The sequence below is a fragment of the Mirounga leonina genome, unplaced genomic scaffold (assembly GCF_011800145.1).
Source record: "Mirounga leonina isolate KUSES-001 unplaced genomic scaffold, KU_Mleo_1.0 Mir_168, whole genome shotgun sequence".
Lineage (NCBI taxonomy): Eukaryota > Metazoa > Chordata > Mammalia > Carnivora > Phocidae > Mirounga > Mirounga leonina.
Genome location: NW_023270426.1, coordinates 14627779 through 14647676, shown reverse-complemented (window position 1 = coordinate 14647676; position 19898 = coordinate 14627779). Strand labels below are relative to the sequence as shown.

The following is a 19898-nucleotide window of genomic DNA, read 5'->3' as shown; positions in this document are numbered from 1 at the left end:
AGCGCTAGGGGAATACTGCACATAGAATTCACGGCTTTTTTACCATGATTCTTTAGTCTTTTAAAGTTAATTTTTTTTTAACTTTTTGTCTTTTTATTTCTTTTTGAATTTTTCTTTTTCCCTTTTTCAACCAACATCTTATCAATCCCTTTTTTTAAAAAAAACATTTTTATTTTTCATTTTTAGAGTCATATTCTATCCCTTCATAGTAGTTACCCAAATTTTTGGCATATATATATAAGTTGTTCTCTCTTTAAAAATTTGAGATAGTTTCTTCTAACAGATCAAAATATACCCTAAATCTCTAGTATGTTTTTTTTTTCTACTCCCCTACCTGATCACATTCTCTCCCGTTTTTTGTTTTTAAATCGACTTCTTCCTTTTTTCAAACGTCTTATCAATTCCTTTTATAAAATTTTTTATAATTTCCATCTTTACAGTCATATTCCATCCCTTCATCATATCAACCCTTATTTTTGTATATATATAAGTTTTTCTTTCTTTAAAATTTTGGGAGGCACTTTCTTCTAACAGACCAAAACACACCCAAAATCTAGTGTGTGGCACTGATACTATATACCAGCCTGATCATATTTGATCACATTCTAGTTTTTTTTGTTGTTGTTGTATTGTTTTGTTCTGTTTTTGTTTGTTTTTATCTTTTTCTTTTTCTTTTTCTTTTTTTTCTCTTTCCCTTTCTTTTCCCACTGCTTCAGGTCTTTTCTGATTTGTTTAGAGTATATTTTCTGGGGACGTTGTTACTCTGCTAGCATTTTGTTCTCTCATTAATCTATTCTCCTCTGCACAAAATGACAAGACGGAAAAAATCACCTCAACAAAAAGAACAAGAGGTACTACCGATTGCCAGGGACCTACTCAATATGGACATTAGTACAATGTCAGATCTAGAGTTCAGAATCATCACTTTAAAGATACTAGCTGGGCTTGAGAAAAGCATGGAAGTTATTAGAGAAAACCTTCCTGGAGAAGTAAAAGAACTAAAATCTAACCAAGTTGAAATCAAAAAGGCTATTAATGAGGTGCAATCAAATATGGGGGCACTAACTGCTAGGATAAATGAGGCAGAAGAGAGAATCAGTGATATAGAAGACCAAATGATGGAAAATAAAGAAGCTGAGAAAAAGAGAGATAAACAACTACTGGATCACGAGGGCAGAATTCGAGAGATAAGCGATACCATAAGACGAAACAACATTAGAATAATTGGGATCCCAGAAGAAGAAGAAAGAGAGAGAGGGGCAGAAGGTATAATGGAGCAAATTATAGCAGAGAACTTCCCTAATTTGGGGAAGGAAACAGGCATCAAAATCCAGGAGGCACAGAGAACCCCCCTCAAAATCAATAAAAATAGGTCAACACCCCGACATCTAATAGTAAAACTTACGAGTCTCATAGACAAAGAGAAAATCCTGAAAGCAGCTCGGGAGAAGAGATATATAACCTACAATGGTAGAAACATTAGATTGGCAACAGACCTATCCACAGAGACCTGGCAGGCCAGAAAGGACTGGCAGGATATATTCAGAGCACTAAATGAGAAAAATATGCAGCCAAGAATACTATATCCAGCTAGGCTGTCACTGAAAATTGAAGGAGAGATAAAAAGCTTCCAGGACAAACAAAAACTAAAGGAATTTGCAAACACAAAACCAGCCCTACAAGAAATCTTGAAAGGGGTCCTCTAAGCAAAGAGACCCTAAAAGCAACATAGACCAGAAAGGAACACAGACAATATACAGTAACAGTCACCTTACAGGCAATACAATGGCACTAAATTCCTATCTTTCAATAGTTACCCTGAATGTAAATGGGCTAAATGCCCCAATCAAAAGACATAAGCTATCAGATTGGATTAAAAAACAAGACCCATCGATATGCTGTCTGCAAGAGGCTCATTTTAGACCCAAAGACACCCCCAGATTGAAAGTGAGGGGGTGGAAAACCATTTACCATGCTAATGGACACCAAAAGAAAGCTGGGGTGGCAATCCTTATATCAGACAAATTAGATTTTAAACCAAAGACTGTAATAAGAGATGAGGAAGGACACTATATCCTACTTAAAGGGTCTAACCAACAAGAAGATCTAACAATTGTAAATATCTATGCCGCTAACATGGGAGCAGCCAATTATATAAGGCAATTAATAACAAAAGCAAAGAAACACATTGACAACAATACAATAATAGTGGGGGACTTTAACACCCGCCTCACTGAAATGGACAGATCGTCTAAGCAAAAGATCAACAAGGAAATAAAGACTTTAAATGACACACTGGACCAAATGGACTTCACAGACATATTCAGAACATTCCATCCCAAAGCAACGGAATACACATTCTTCTCTAGTGCCCATGGAACATTCTCCAGAATAGATCACATCCTAGGTCATAAATTAGGTCTCAACTGGTACCAAAAGACTGGGATCATTCCCTGCCTATTTTCAGACCACAATGCTTTGAAACTAGAACTCAATCACAAGAGGAAAGTCGGAAAGAACTCAAATACATGGAAGCTAAAGAGCATCCTACTGAAGAATGAATGGGTCAACCAGGAAATTAAAGAAGAATTTAAAAAATTCATGGAAACCAATGAAAATGAAAACACAACTGTTCAAAATCTTTGGGATGCAGCAAAGGCAGTCCTAAGAGGAAAGTATATAGCAATACAAGCCTTTCTCAAGAAACAAGAAAGGTCTCAAGTACACAACCTAACCCTACACCTAAAGGAGCTGGAGAAAGAACAGCAAATAAAACCTAAACCCAGCAGGAGAAGAGAAATAATAAAGATCAGAGCAGAAATCAATGAAATAGAAACTAAAAGAAGAGTAGAACAGATCAACAAAACTAGGAGATGGTTCTTTGAAAGAATTAACAAGATTGATAAACCCCTGGCCAGACTTATCAAAAAGAGAAGAGAAATGACCCAAATCAACAAAATTATGAATGAAAGAGGAGAGATCACAACCAACACCAAAGAAATACAAACAATTATAAGAATATATTATGAGCAACTCTATGCCAGCAAAGTAGATAACCTGGAAGAAATGGATGTATTCCTAGAGATGTATCAACTACCAAAACTGAACCAGGATGAAATAGAAAACCTGAACAGACCTATAACCACTAAGGAAATTGAAGCAGTCATCAAAAATCTCCCAACAAACAAAAGCCCAGGGCCAGATGGCTTCCCAGGGGAATTCTACCAAACATTTCAAGAAGAATTAATACCTATTCTTTTGAAACTGTTCCAAAAACAGAAATGGAAGGAAAACTTCCAAACTCATTTTATGAGGCCAGCATTACCTTGATCCCAAAACCAGAGAAAGACCCCATCAAAAAGGAGAATTACAGACCAATATCCTTGATGAACACGGATGCAAAAATTCTCACCAAAATACTAGCCAATAGGATCCAACAGTACATTAAAAGGATTATTCATCACGACCAAGTGGGATTTATCCCTGGGCTGCAAGGTTGGTTCAACATCCGCAAATCAATCAATGTGATACAATACATTAACAAAAGAAAGAACAAGAATCATATGATCCTCTCAATAGATGCAGAAAAAGCATTTGACAAAGTACAGCATCCTTTCTTGATCAAAACTCTTCAGAGTATAGGCATAGAGGGTACATACCTCAATATTATAAAAGCCATCTATGAAAAACCTACAGCGAATATTATTCTCAATGGGGAAAAACTGAGAGCTTTCCCCCTAAGGTCAGGAACGTGGCAGGGATGTCCACTATCACCACTGCTATTCAACATAGTATTGGAAGTCCTAGCAAAAAGAAATAAAAGGCATCCAAATCAGCAAAGAAGAAGTCAAACTCTCACTCTTTGCAGATGATATGATACTTTATGTGGAAAACCCCAAAGACTCCACCCCAAAACTGCTAGAACTCATACAGGAATTTAGTCAAGTGGCAGGATATAAAATCAATGCACAGAAGTCAGTGGCATTCCTATACACCAACAACAAGACAGAAGAAATAGAAATTAAGGAGTCGATCTCATTTACAATTGCACCCAAAACCATAAGATACCTAGGAATAAATCTAACCAAAGAGGCAAAGGATCTGTACTCAGAAAACTATAAAATACTCATGAAAGAAATTGAGGAAGACACAAAGAAATGGAAAAACGTTCCATGCTCATGGATTGGAAGAACAAATATTGTGAAGATGTCAATGCTACCTAGAGCAATCTACACATTCAATGCAATCCCCATCAAAATACCATCCACTTTTTTCAAAGAAATGGAACAAATAATCCTAAAATTTGTATGGAACCAGAAAAGACCCCGAATAGCCAGAGGAATGTTGAAAAAGAAAAGCAAAGCTGGCGGCATCACAATTCCGGACTTCCAGCTCTATTACAAAGCTGTCATCATCAAGACAGAATGGTACTGGCACAAAAACAGACACATCGATCAATGGAACAGAATAGAGAGCCCAGAAATGGACCCTCAACTCTATGGTCAACTAATCTTCGACAAAGCAGGAAAGAATGTCCAATGGAACAAAGACAGTCTCTTCAACAAATGGTGTTGGGAAAATTGGATACCCACATGCAGAAGAATGAAACTGGACCATTTCCTTACACCACACACAAAAATAGACTCCAAATGGTTGAAAGACCTCAATGTGAGACAGGAGTCCATCAAAATCCTAAAGGAGAACACGGGCAGCAACCTCTTCGACCTCAGCCACAGCAACTTCTTTCTAGAAACATCACCAAAGGCAAGGGAAGCAAGGGCAAAAATGAACTATTGGGACTTCATCAAGATAAAAAGCTTTTGCAAAGCAAAGGAAACAGTCAACAAAACCAAAAGACAACCGACAGAATGGGAGAAGATATTTGCAAATGACATATCAGATAAAGGGCTAGTATCCAAAATCTATAAAGAACTTATCAAACTCAACACCCAAAGAACAAAGAATCCAATCAAGAAATGGGCAGAAGACATGAACAGACATTTTCCCAAAGAAGACATCCAAATGGCCAACAGACACATGAAAAAGTGCTCAATATCACTCGGCATCAGGGAAACCCAAATCAAAACCTCAATGAGATACCACCTCACACCAGTAGTATGGCTAAAATTAACAAGTTAGGAAACGACAGATGTTGGTGGGGATCGGAGAAAGGGGAACCCTCCTACACTGTTGGTGGGAATGCAACCTGGTGCAGCCACTCTGGAAAACAGTATGGAGGTTCCTCAAAAAGTTCAAAATAGAGCTACCATACGATCCAGCAATTGCACTACTGGGTATTTACCCCAAAGATACAAAAGTAGGGATCCGAAAGGGTATGTGCACCCCGATGTTTATAGCAGCAATGTCCACAATAGCCAAACTGTGGAAAGAGCCAAGATGTCCATCGACAGACGAATGGATAAAGAAGAGGTGGTATATATATATACAATGGAATATTATGCAGCCATCAAAAGGAATGAGATCTTGCCATTTGCAACGACGTGGATGGAACTGGAGGGTATTATTTTTTGGGGTTTTTTTTTGTTGTTGTTGTTGTTTTTTAAGATTTTATTTATTTATTTGACAGAGAGAGACATAGCGAGAGAGGGAACACAAGCAGGGGGAGTGGGAGAGGGAGAAGCAGGCTCCCCGCAGAGCAGGGAGCCCGATGCGGGACTCAATCCCAGGACCCTGGATCATGACCTGAGCTGAAGGCAGTCGCTTAACCAAGTGAGCCACCCAGGCGCCCAGGAGGGTATTATGTTGAGCAAAATAAGTCAATCAGAGAAAGACATGTATCATATGACCTCACTGATATGAGGAATTCTTAATCGCAGGAAACAAACTGAGGGTTGCTGGAGTGGGGGGTGGGGTGGGAGGGATGGGTTGACTGGGTGATAGACACTGGGGAGGGTATGTGCTCTGGTAAGCGCTGTGAATTGTGCAAGACTGTTGAATCTCAGATCTGTACCTCTGAAACAAATAATGCAATATATGTTAAGAAAAAAAAAAAAAGAAGAAGAAGAAGAAGAAGAAGGTAGCAGGAGGGGAAGAATGAAGGGGGGAAACTGGAGGGGTAGACGAACCATGAGAGATGATGGACTCTGAAAAACAAACTGAGGGTTTTGGGGTGGGGTGGGAGGATGGGTTAGCCTGGTGATGGGTATTGAGGAGGGCACATTCTGCATGGAGCACTGGGTGTTATGCACAAACAATGGATCATGGAACACTACATCTAAAACTAATGATGCCATGTATGGGGATAATATAAGAATAAAAAAATTTAAAAAAAAAGGAAGTATAGATAAAGCATATCTGCTGCAGACTGAAAATATGATGTTATCTTTAGGAACAGGTCTGTGAGGCAGTTTGAGTTATGAGCTGAACTAACTTTGTTTTTCACTGAACACCATTTTTACTTGAAAGAATGTCTAACAGACAATAACACTGGTTATTCAGACTTGGGAATTGGGCTGACATTCACCCCAAAATGAACAGAATGCAACCTGCCCCTCTAAGGAAATGAACAGGTGGTATGTGTAGATATACATAATGAATATGTTACCTATTGTTATATATGTAATAGGTAATATACATAACTGATGGTGTGTGTGCATTTATCTACTTATATATATAGGCCAGTGACAAAAATCCAAACTATCAAGTGAAATCATAATACTGGAAAACTTTCTTTTTTTACTTTTAAAAAAATTTTTATGAAGTTATTTATTTATTTGAGAGAGAGAGAAAGAGAGCGCATGAGCAGGGGGAAGGGGCAGAGGGAGATGCAGACTCTCCACTGAGCAGGGAGCCAGACCTGGGACTCGATCCCAGGACCCTGGGATCATGACCTGAGCTGAAGGCAGACACTTAACTGACTGAGCCACCAAGGCCCCCCAAATTCTTTTTATTTATTTTTATTTTTTTATTTTTTTATTTATTCATGAGAGAGAGAGAGGCAGAGGCAGAGGGAGAAGCAGGCTCCCCGTGGAGCAGGGAGCCTGATGCGGGACTCAATCCCAGGACCCTGGGACCATGACCCGAGCCGAAGGTAGATGACTGAGCCACCCAGTCGTCCCCCCAAATTCTTTTAAAAAATAATCTCTATGCCTAACGTGGGGCTTAAACCCACAAGCCCCAAGATCAAGAGTCACATGCTCTACCACCTCAGCCAGCAGGCACCCAAATATCGGAAAATTTTCATCTGCCAATGTGAGCTTGGCAGCTTTCCAACACTTAAAAACTTCTCTGATGAGATTTAGGGTGATACCGACAAGTACGATTTTTTTTATATATTGCATGGTGAAATGTGTCAACATTTACAAGATCTGCCCAACTCAGTGAACTAATATTTTCTAACTGACCAACAAATGATGCTAAAAAGCCAAGTACCCATCCATTTTCAAACTACCTATCTTTGTGATTTCCTCAAACACTTCAACCAAAATAACAAATAGCAACATTGTATATGCAGAAGCACATATAAGATCTGCGCTGTCCTTGACAAACCAGATATAAAGAGGTTTGCAAAAATATAAAAGCCATGTCTTCTCGGTATTTTTTGTTTTGAATAATGGAGTGAATTTTTATTAAAAGTATGTTCTTTATGCTAACCTCTGATGAGTTTATTACTGATCATTTTAAATGACTTAAAATATTTTTGAGAATTTCTCAGCTTTAACTTCTAATTTGGTGACAACTGACAAATTGTATTGACATAAAAAAAGCCCTTTGGGATCTTCACTAATTCTCAACAGCATAAAAGGGTGCTAAGACCAAAAAGTTTGAGAATAACTGGTTTATAGTCTATACACAATTTAAGTACCTACAAGGAAGCTTCTAAAACTATTGTTTTAAAAACTTGTGGGAGTCGTCATAACTATTAACACCAATTCTCCAGAAAACATTCACAGCACATGTGAATGCTGACAAAGTGAACTGTGTGACCAAGAGAAGCTATAGTGTGTAAAATATATTTTATACATATATACGTGTATATATATATAATAATGCTTTAAAAGTTTTTCTGGACTTCCATTTCTAGCAGCAAGACAATTCTGTTTACAACCCTATACATATAAAATGCTGAATGAAAAATAATAAAAATCCCCTAAATTCAAGGCTGAGTATATAAATAAGGGAAATCCTCCATAGGCCTAAGGAAAAGAAAGGAGAATGCGGAGTTCTGAGCTGGCACTAATATGTTAGCTCCTCTGGGTGTTTGCCAAACTCAAAATCAAAGGTGTTCAGGCCAAGTCATGACACTGAGACAAAAAGAGAAACTGTTCAAGGTAAGACGTTGGAACTGAAACTTCTACATAAAGTTATTTCTATCTAAAGTGAGAAGGAGGGGCTACCATTTTCCTTTCCCTCAACAGAATGAAAGAGTAGTTTAGTAAAACAACTGTTCCCTGGCAAAAGGTAATGGCATAAAACCTTGTCTACTTTGACCTAGACTCTCTTTTTAAAAAAAGGCCTCCTCTGAGAACATTCATAGTTGGCATATCTAATTTACATTACCTGAATGGTCCAAGGAATACTAACCTAAGAAATTAACTCTAATACTCCTAAGGTATATGTAAATAATTTTTTTTTCCCCACAGGTACCCCTGTGAATAAAAATTTTATCTTGAGAAAGGTACTTCTTTTCCAGGCCATACAGGATTCCCACAGATAAAAGAAATGAAGAAATAAGAACTCAAATACAAAATTATATGACTGAGTGACTAGTCACCAAAAACAAGATTCAACAAAATGAGTAAATAGGACTAGAACCACAAGAACGTCAGTAACAGAATTATTAGTTAAGTGAATGTTCAAAAGTATACCTTTAATGATTTCAACCTAAAAGAAGAGACTGAATACATGAGGAAGGCTCAGTATGTTATCAAAATGCCATAGCAGAGAGAGAAAAAAGCCAAATGGGGTATTTAGAAATAAAAGAGCTATTGAAATAAAAAATCCTTGATAGCTGAACATATGAAATTATTAAGAAATATATGAAGAGGGGCAGCTGGGTGGCTTAGTCAGTTGAGTGTCCGACTCTTGGTTTTGGCTCCGGTCATGATCTCAAGGTCGTGAGGTCTTGAGGTCGAGCCCCACGCTGGATTCCACAATCAGTGGGGAGTCTGCTTGAGATTCTCTCCCTCTCCCCCTCCATTTGCCCCTCCCACCCCTGTGCACTCTATCTCTAAAATAAATAAATCTTTTATTTTATTTTTTTTTAAGATTTTATTTATTTATTTGACAGAGAGAGACACAGAGAGAGGGAACACAAGCAGGGGGAGCGGGAGAGGGAGAAGCAGACTCTCCATGGAGCAGGGAGCCCAATGCGGGGCTCGACCCAGGACCCTGGGACCACGACCGGAACGGAAAGCAGACCCTTAACGACTGAGCCACCCAGGCGCCCCTAAATAAATCTTAAAAAAAAAAAAAAGACATGTATGAAAAAAATAGACAATTGGTATAAACTGAGAAACACAGATGAAAAAGTTACCTGGAACACAGCACAGAAAGACAAAGATGGATATGAAGACCAAAGAGATACATAGAAATCAGAACAAGAAGCTGAAATGTGAATTTATTAAGATTTCTAGAACGAATGGGAGATTTTTGTTCTGATTTTTAAAAGTGCACTTGGTAATATCAGACTTTTTTTAAAAAATCATTTTCATTGGCAGAAACCTCCTTGTAATCTGAACGTCTTTCTTACTACTAATTTGGTTGACATCCCTTTCCTTTCTTTTCCTTCCTCCCTCCCTCCCTTCCTTCCTTCTTCTTCCCTCCTTCTCTCTCTCTCCTCTCTCTCTCTTTCTTTCTTTCTCTTTTAATTCACCCTTGATGTATTCTGTTCTAAAAATGGCTGTTGGAGTCTTTGGTTCTATTTGGTACATCTACTTCTTGTTTGTTTCTTATAGATGTTGTTTTTTATATTCTGGGTTCTAATAATTATTGGTTACATGTGTTGCAAATACATCACTAATTCCAAGATTCACGTTATTTCACATTGTGATTTGCCTTACAATCGATAGTGTCTTACAATTAGGAATTTACCGCATTGGTTTTTTTTTCTCTTCAGCAGTACATTATATAATGGTAAGTCTTAAAAATCAATGACAATAAAGGCACCTTAAAATCCATGAAATATGGTTGTCTTCTACCTCAGAGAAGTCTGTTTTTTCCCCCGGTGTTATTATGATATCTTTTGATACATAGAAATTTCAAATGTGAATATAGTTGAATTTATCAAGCATTTCCTTTATAATTAGCATTTTTGTGTTATCTAAAAAAACTTGTCTCTACCTCAAAAATATAAAATTAATTTTCTATATTTTCTCTTCTAATTTTTTATAAATTCAAACCATGTGATTCATTTTAACTTGTCTCCTTGTAAATAAACTTCTTAACATCATGTGTTCTGCTCTCCGTGTTCTGGTTTCTTTGTCAATTTCCCAAACACATGCAGCTGCCTTGTCCTATTTATCACATACTGTGCTTGATATGTGATAAAACAGATTTCCCTTCCATATTCTTTCTTCACTAGTGTCTTGGCAATTCTTAGGCCTAAGCTCCTCCATAACATTTAGAATCAGCCTATCAATTTTCCTCCAAAACTCCCTTTAGAATTTTTATGGAAATACATTCCATCACTAGGTCAATTTGAGGGAAATGGCCATTTGGTTTCATCTTTAGTCTTTCAGACCATGAGTATAGTTTATATCTTCATTGAGTTATACCCTCTTGATTGAATTATAAAATAGCTCAATAATTTTCCCTATATATCCTATGCATTTTATTATTAGTTGTATTCCAAAGAATTTTATTTTTTCCATATATTTAATAGAATTTTTGAATTAAATGTCTCACTGAAAAATGCTGGTATATAAAATGCAAGTGGTTACTGAATATTGCTTGGATATCTAACACATCACTTTCCTGTTAATTTTAATAATTTAATTGCATATTCTTTATTTTTTGCTTAAATGGAGACAATCATAACATCCACTGCATTTTAAGGCCTAAAATTTCCAATGCACTGTTGAATAGAAACAGTGATAATAAAATCCTCTGTTTCTGATTTTGAAAGGAATGCTTTTAATGCTTCACTATTTTTCAAAAGATATTTATGCATTTTGTGTAAGTATCTTTAAGTAAGTTAATAAAGTTTCTACTTTGTTCTCTTTTGCCAAGAGTCTTTACCATGAATGTGTTTTGAGTTGTATGAAGGACATTTTCTTTATCCATTGTGATGATCATATGGTTTTTATCTTTAATTGTATTACATAGTTACATTTTAAGATTTTCTAATGTTAAAGTACCACTGTATTTCTGGAATAAATCTCAAATAAAATAACCCTACTTGGTTATTTAAAAATACCTTGTGAGATGATATCTGCTAATATTTGGTTTAGAATTCTTTCATTTCTTTCCTAAGAGAAAAGCTTATTGTTTTCTTTCTTACACTGTCCTCTTCAGGATTTGGTAAAAATTTATATGGTTTTAATTCACCTTTTTCTATTCTGTAAAATAGCTTGTATAATATTGGAATGGTCTGTTCTTTGTAATTTTAGTAGAACTCATCTGTAAAATCCTTAGTGCTTGGTATTGGAAAGATTTTAAAGAATTGATTACCTTTCTTTCACTGCTCATAGATGAGAGAGACTATTTTTTTAGTCTAGTCTCTCAGCTAGAAGTGTTCACCTATCGTTAATCATGTTTCTTAGCACAACCCTCATTTGTTGCTCTTTACATATATTTATGTATCATGATACAAATTTCTATTTTTTATCTAATGCAAAAATCATTACCAGTTCTTAAACTATAGGGTGAGGATTGTTGACCCCCCCAGTCTATAAAGATTTGAGAGCACTGGATTTCTGGATTCCTTCTCTCTAAGTCATGGGAGGAGGTAATTAGTTATTGGAAAATATATTATTTTTCTATGGCTACTGTAATATATTACCACAAATTTAGTGGCTTAAAACACCCAAGTCTACTATCTTAAATTCTATACATTAGAAGCTTGGCCCAGTTCTCACTGGCTAACATCAAGGTATCACAAGGCTGTCTATACATCTTTCTGGAGGCTCTAGGGGAGAATCCATTTCCTTGCTTTTTCCAGATACTACAGGCTGCTGATGTTTCACTTTCCTCCACCTTCAAAGGCAGTAATGATGAGTTGAAACCTTCTCACATTACATCTCTCTAGGCCTTTCTTCAGTAATCACATCTCCCTCTGACTCAGCTCTTCTGCCTCCCTCTTCAGCTTTTAAGGATCCTGGCAATTCCATTGGGCATAGAAAGACAGCCCAGGATAATCTCCCTATTTTAAGGTTGGTTGATGCGCAGCAGCCTTAATTCCATCTGTAACCTTCATTTCCCTGTGTGATGTAACCCAGCATATTTCCAGGTTCCAGGGCTGGAACCCGTACATCTTTGGGGATCATTATCTTGTTGCCACAGAAAGTAAGGCAATTTCACCAGCAACACCAATAAACAGTTGCCACTTGCATCCAGAATTGTATATTATTTCTCCTGAAATTTGCTGATATCACAGAGTTCACCCAACCTAAGATCTTAAAATTCTGAATTACACTGGCACAATTTTATAGGTCTCTGGTTACAAAATGAATCTCAACTTCAAGAATGTTAGAGAGTGAACAGGCATATGTGTTAGAATTGATACTGTGTTGATAAAAACATTTAATAGCATTTTTTCTTCCAGTATCTATATACCTATCCACCAATCTACCAAACCATACATGTGACAAAAACAACAGGAAAAAGTGACTGAGAAAATGGTAAAACAACTTTTACCTTTTACCTTCTAAACAGCTTTTCAAATATAAGATTAATAAATATGTACAAATTATCAAATGAATCATTTATTTATAATATCCCACAACTCCAATATAGCCTAACACATTTAAGATGTACATATCTTTTGCATCAGCAAATGAGCAAAATATCTTATTGTTGCAAAGTTAAAATGCTGATAAATAAGTTTTTTCCAAGTGTATATTTGCCATTTCTTTATATATTTTAATTTATACAATTTTATTCTGTAACTTCATTCAAACGTAGCACTTCTAGCTGTATTGTCCTCTATTATACAAGTATATTACATTATAGAGGAAAGCTGACTCATTATTCTAAGATCTGAGGCAGAGGCCAGTACCACCACTTACTAACAGTGATGCTGGGCAAATTTGTAACCTCTCACAGGAATAAAAGGATGTGATAGAACCTAGTGCATACTGAATGCCAATTAAAAATGAGCCGCTTTTGCAAATGTTACAGTTTCACAACATTCTGTGGGGTCAATAATATAGCTTCTATTGCAAAGGTGAGGAATCCAAACTTCCAATGCGTTAAATAATGTGCCCACGGGCGCCTGGGTGGCTCAGTTGGTTAAGCAACTGCCTTCGGCTCAGGTCATGATCCTGGAGTCCCAGGATCGAGTCCCACAACAGGCTCCCTGCTTGGCAGGGAGTCTGCTTCTCCCTCTGACCCTCCTCCCTCTCATGTTCTCTGTCTCTCATTCTCTCTCTCGCAAATAAATAAAATCTTAAAAAATAAAAAATTAAAAAAAAATGTGCCCACATCCATGTAGGTAATAAACAGCAGAAGTCTGATTTAAATCTGGATGTCTGACTTCAAAATCCATACTCTGTTCTATTCTGGTGTTTTCTTCACCTATAAAGTAATAATGATAATAAAAGAGTTTGGATTTTGAAGGAATTAAGTGAGATAATGTTCATTAACATGTTGCTCAAATTATAATGCATAGCCTAAGTCTAACCATTGTTTCTAAAATACAGGCATTCTTCTTATGAATAATTCATGTTAATATCATAAATTAAAAGTTTTGCCTGCTGTCTTTTCTCTCTTACTATACCTACTAGGAGACGTAAGGGAAATTGTAATCTTAAAGTCATCATTCAGGCCTATATTATCCACACTAATAAATAGAAAATTCATATTCCTTTCTCCTTCCTCTCATGCAAAGTGTTCATTATGTAGTATCCAAAGTGAAATGGGCTTCCTTCACATCAGTAATAGATAGAAGAGGCAAGAAGGTATATGCTGACTTAAGAAAATCATTTGACAGGTGAGCCTGGGTAGCTCAGTTGGTTAAGCAACCAACTCTTGATTTTGGCACAGGTCATGATCTTGGGGTCATGATCTCGGCGTTTTGAGATCAAGCCACACATTGGGCCCCATGCTAGGTGTGGAGCCTACTTAGGATTCTCTCTCTCCCTCTGCCTGTTCCTCTTCCACCAGCCCCCACCTCCCCCCAACTTGTACGAGCTCTCTCTCTAAAAAAAAAAAAAAAAAAAAAAAAGCATTTGGCAAAAATACACCCCATAGTATTATGTAAGGAGATTTGTATTTTTTTTATTTTTTTAATTTTATTATGTTATGTTAATCATCATACATTACATCATTAGTTTTTGATGTAGTGTTCCATGATTCATTGTTTCAAAACCAAAAGACAACTGACAGAATGGGAGAAGATATTTGCAAATGACATATTAGATAAAGGGCTAGTATCCAAAATCTATAAAGAACTTATCAAACTCAACACCCAAAGAACAAATAATCCAAACAAGAAATGGGCAGAAGACATGAACAGACATTTTTCCAAAGAAGACATCCAAATGGCCAACAGACATATGAAAAAGTGCTCAACATCACTCGGCATCAGGGAAATCCAAATCAAAACCTCAATGAGATACCATCTCATACCAGTCAGAATGGCTAAAATTAACAAGTCAGGAAATGACAGATGTTGGTGGGGATGCAGAGAAAGGGGCACCCTCCTACACTGTTGATGGGAATGCAAGCTGGTGCAGCCACTCTGAAAAACAGTATGGAGGTTCCTCAAAAAGTTGAAAATAGAGCTACCATATGACCCAGCAATTGCACTACTGGGTATTTACCCTACAAGGAGATTTTTAAATGTGTGTCAATGGAGACTTTATTGAGCCCTAATCTCTTTTGTTTTGTGATACTAGAGATTGAGAGCTGTTAAGATGACCTGCAAGCTACATATGTTTGTTTAACTTTGGGAATAATTCATTGAGGAGTTTACCTGCTTCCTCTTAATAATAGCAGAAATTATTAATATTGCCCCATATTCTTTTTTCCTTATAAATGAGTATATGAGTATTAGGGAAAATCTACGTCTTATGTCTTACATCACAAGTTACAGAAATAAAAACCTTAAGTTGGTTTAAATAATAGAGGTATTTATTAGCTCACACATTTGGAAGCCCAGAGGTTAGCCCAGGCCCCTGGATGAAGGATGCAGTGATTCAACAATGCCATCAAGAAGGTGACCCCAAGAACCTAAGCACTCAGAAATAACGAGAGATCTCAGGAAGGGCATTGGACTTTCCAAATCCTATGTTATAGTATTTAAAACCAGTTTCTACCAGCTCTTAATGGACAGGATGGATAGAGAGAGGGACTGATTACAATGCTTTCCTGATGAACTCTGATTGTCCAAACACATCAAGGTACTTTATTATTCAAATGTGCTTTAAACCAGAAAATAAGCTTCATAGATAATATATATCATGAATATGTATGCTATTTTCAAATAACAGATTTAGCAAGATGTGAAACACAGTCATAATCAAAAGGAAATTTGTTTGCCTTATGTTAGCACTTGCTTTCTTAGGCTGTGCATCCACGCTAGAAAGAGGTGGTTAGCATGCATAATTATGGGAGATACTGCCCCAGCTGCTGATTTCTCTCAGGTACTCGTTGAGGCAAGAAGTGGATCTACCTATATTAAAGAAGGCTTTAGGGGCAATATAGTTGTTTAAGTGGAGGAAAAGGTAATTGTCTTTATACAGGATTCATCAGTAATTCAAAGCTTCTGTGGTTAGGTTGACTAAAACTCTACATCGAGATTTAATTTCTGGAGATTCCGACAAGAAGAGGAGAAAACAAACAAACAAAAAAAAACAAACTGCAGGAAGCAGGTGAGTTAACATTAGAAAGATCATCCCTAAATCAAGTCAGCTTTTCCTTGGGGGTCCAGATCTTTTTATGCTATAGCCCCTCGTGAGCCAAACATTCCTTTGATTCCATCATTAACTGCTTAACACTATTATAACTATTTTCCACTTACTATCTCAGATTTTCATCACCCATGGTTGATGAGAACTTAAGATGATGGAACTAGTTAGGATGGATTTTTTTAAAACACCTGTACCCCTTTATGCTGCTTTTGCCCTTTTTGGGTTGCTCATCTTACCAAGAACATATGACACATCAAAGATGGTTAAGCGAAAATACATCCTACCCTACAGAAATAGACCCCACATGACATGTCAAAACCAGACCATGACTCTTAACTATACCTTACCAATAATGCCTTATTATATACAACTACATGATTTTAAACTAATATATGTATATAGCAATATAATTAATATATGGTTATTATATAAATACAAATAAGTAAATTATACAGATATATCACTTAGGTTAGCATATATGTAGCCATTCTCTCGAAGAGCTGTGGTTTCATGAATTCTACTGGCTGTATGTTATATTTTAGGAATTTTAGATATCCAGGACAAAATACAGAAAATTTACTACTTCATATATAGAAAATCCTCATTCGCTGGGGAAATGAGATGGAGTTTCTTGACACGTTCTGCAAAGAACTTCAAGCATACATAACTCAAAAAAAAAAATTCATTAGCCTGAAAAAGGTCAATCATATTGACATTAATACATTTTGTCAAACCTATGGTACATCTCTGTGATAAGAAAATAAAACTAATGATATTCTTAAAGCATCGTTTAAAATTTTTCTCCAGTATGTAGTATATTTATGTCTTTAGGCTGTGTCATTAATAACTGAAGTGCTGACCAATGATTAAACACATAGGTTGGAAATACGTACCTCCGACTTTCTAAAAACATTCTATTAAAACCAACGCTCTCAAATAATTTCCTATATTTAAACAAATGATGTGTTAAAGGTGCCTAGAACCCCTCAAAAGTGTAAAAAATTTTACGTGCACTCACCGACAGTATCACATGGTTCATCTTTGTGAACACAGAAATCTTTCCTAAAAAGGAAACAGAAAATGGAAGTAAAAATAAACTTTTCCAGTCAATAGAGATTATGAGACTCGTTTTTGATAGTTATGTGAACAATTGAACCATATACTTTATCTCCAAGAATTTAATAGAACTGGGAAAGTAAGATTAACTAAATTTTAATTCTAAGAAAATATGAGAATTATTAAATTTTTAATGACACATTTTTCCTGGTATAATCCTGAAGCATGTTGCCTTATTTCATTAAAAATATTTCAAAAATTGGGCGCCTGGGTGGCTCAGATGGTTAAGCGTCTGCCTTCGGCTCAGGTCATGATCTCAGGGTCCTGGGATCGAGTCCCGCATCGGGCTTCCTGCTCCTTGGGAGCCTGCTTCTCCCTCTGCCTCTCTTTCTCTCTCTCTGTCTCTCATGAATAAATAAACAAAATCTTTTAAAAAAATATCTCAAAAATAAAGTTCTATCTTGTTTTGAATTTTACAGGATTTCATTTTTTTATCACAAAAAAATAGTATCTGGTATTGGGACATGTCTTTCTATTTGACAAATATTGTAAGATCTCTGCTTCACAGGCACAAAAATAATCTCCAGATAGAAGATTCAAATGTAAAAAATACAGTTTAAAAGAGCAAATATTTTGGGCGCCTGGGTGGCTCAGTTGGTTAAGCGACTGCCTTCGGCTCAGATCATGATCCTGGAGTCCCGGGATCGAGTCCCGCATCGGGCTCCTGCTTGGCAGGGAGTCTGCTTCTCTCTCTGACCCTCCTCCTCTCATGCTCTCTGTCTCTCATTCTCTCTCTCAAATAAATAAATAAAATCTTAAAAAAAAAAAGCAAATATTTTATATCGTAACATTGGCAAAATTTTTAAAAGACTGATAGTAATCATTTTAAAAAGGGCATGAGGAAATTAGTATTTTTTACACAGGCAGGGTCTAACCATGAAGAATATTCTACAATTTGCTATTTGAATACTGTATCTTGAAGAGCTTCAGAGACCAACTATATGAAAGCACAATTTTATCTACCTTTTGAATTTTACCAGCTATGTGACCTTAGGCAATTTACTTAACCTTCCTATGCCTCTGTCATCTCTACAAAAAAGAGGGGGTAATAATGACATCTATCTACCATGTAGGTTTATAGTACAGATTAGGTGATTTAACATATAGAAAACATACATACATACATACACACATTTATTTATTTATTTAAAAGAGACCATAGGCAGAGGGAAAGGCAGAAGGAGAGGGACAAGCAGACTCCAAGCTGAGCAGGGAGCCCAACATGGGGCTCAATCCCAGGACCCTGAGATCAACACCTGCACTGAAGACAGATGCTTAACTGACTCAGCCACCCAGGCACCCCCACATATATAACACTTTAATGTGAGTTTAGTGAATGTGTTGGATAAGTTAACACACAGAAAACTTTAAAAGAATGCCAGGCACCTAGTAAGCTCTCCAAAATTAGTTGTTGATGTTTTTGTTTTATTTTGTTGTTCTTGCGGCTATTTCTATACTATAATTTAAGCAATTTCCTACTGATAAGCAAAGATGTTTAGATCCTACAGAATTTTTACTATTACAAACAATACAATAATTAGTCTTTGTGTGTGTGTGAGGGAGAAATAAAAAAAAATTGTTATTCATTCCTCTGTTATAGCTATCTGAATGCTGTTCTAAATGAAAAATGATGAAAATTAAGTGCAACACTCCTGTCAATTTCACCAATGGCAACTACTTTGATGATTACAATGGTTAGTTTTCAATTCACATTTTGCTTGGCTCATCAGGAGCAGCTGTGATTTAATATCTGTGCATAGTTTTGTAAACGTGCCATGCTCATTTAAAATGTAAAGAAATAAACAAAAAACCCAACTCTTAAATATAGAGAAGTGGTGGGTGCCAGAGGGCATGTGGGTAGGGGGAATGGGTGAAAAAGGTGAAGGGATTTTAAGAATACGTGTATGGTGATGAACAGTGAGTAAGGTATACAATTGTTGAATCACTACATTGTACACCTGAAACTAATGTAACACTGTATGTTAACTATCCTGGAATTAAAATTTTAAAAACGTATATTCTCAAATTGTTTGGAGCAAAGCTATACATGTGATCTAGCTATATAACCAATTCTGATATAAAACTGCTTAAAAGAATGAGAAATTCTGAATTTATTTTTAAATCTGTTACTGTAAAAGAGGTGTTAAAATTCCATTGTGGTTATACATTTATTGTTTCCTTCTGATTCTGCTGATTTTTCCTTTATGTTGAAACTAAGTTATCTCTCTGAATTTTTAGAATTTATTTTGAATTAGTTTTTACTATTGTATAGAAATCCTATGTACTCTAATGTTTTCTGAGTTAAAATCTATTATGTTTGATATTAACAAATACTAATATATTAGTAATACATTGAGATTTGCTTGGCATTATCTTTTTTCCTTGTTCTACTTTCAGCTTTCATTTTCTCTAGGTCTCTTATAAACAGCATACAGCTAAAATTATAAAACCTATTTATATAACATAGAAGGGAATTTAATATCTTATTATGGATATATTTGGATTTCTCTATTATTTGTAAATTCTATTTCCCAAGTTATACTTTTGTTCTTTTCTTCTTTGTTTTTCTCTTCCTTCCTATCTAGTTTTATTTTCCTTTCTCTCTCTCTTTTTTTTTTTTGGCGACTGCTTAAAAAGTCACATTAGATTGTATTTAATTTATGGTTACTTCCACATTTAAATTACATTGTATTAGTTTCCTATTGTTGCTGTAAAAAATTCCACAAATATAATGATTTAACATAAGTGTAT

At 36.0% G+C, this 19898-nt stretch overlaps 1 protein-coding gene across 1 annotated transcript in view; it reads right to left on the bottom strand.

The window, feature by feature from the left end:
- Positions 1 to 19898, bottom strand: part of ADAMTS19 (ADAM metallopeptidase with thrombospondin type 1 motif 19) — a 253350-nt gene that overhangs the window by 157283 nt on the left and 76169 nt on the right. The window contains exon 7 of the mRNA XM_035014047.1: positions 17050 to 17093. Coding sequence (XP_034869938.1) covers positions 17050 to 17093 — 44 coding nt within the window. The remainder of the gene's footprint in view (positions 1 to 17049; positions 17094 to 19898) is intronic.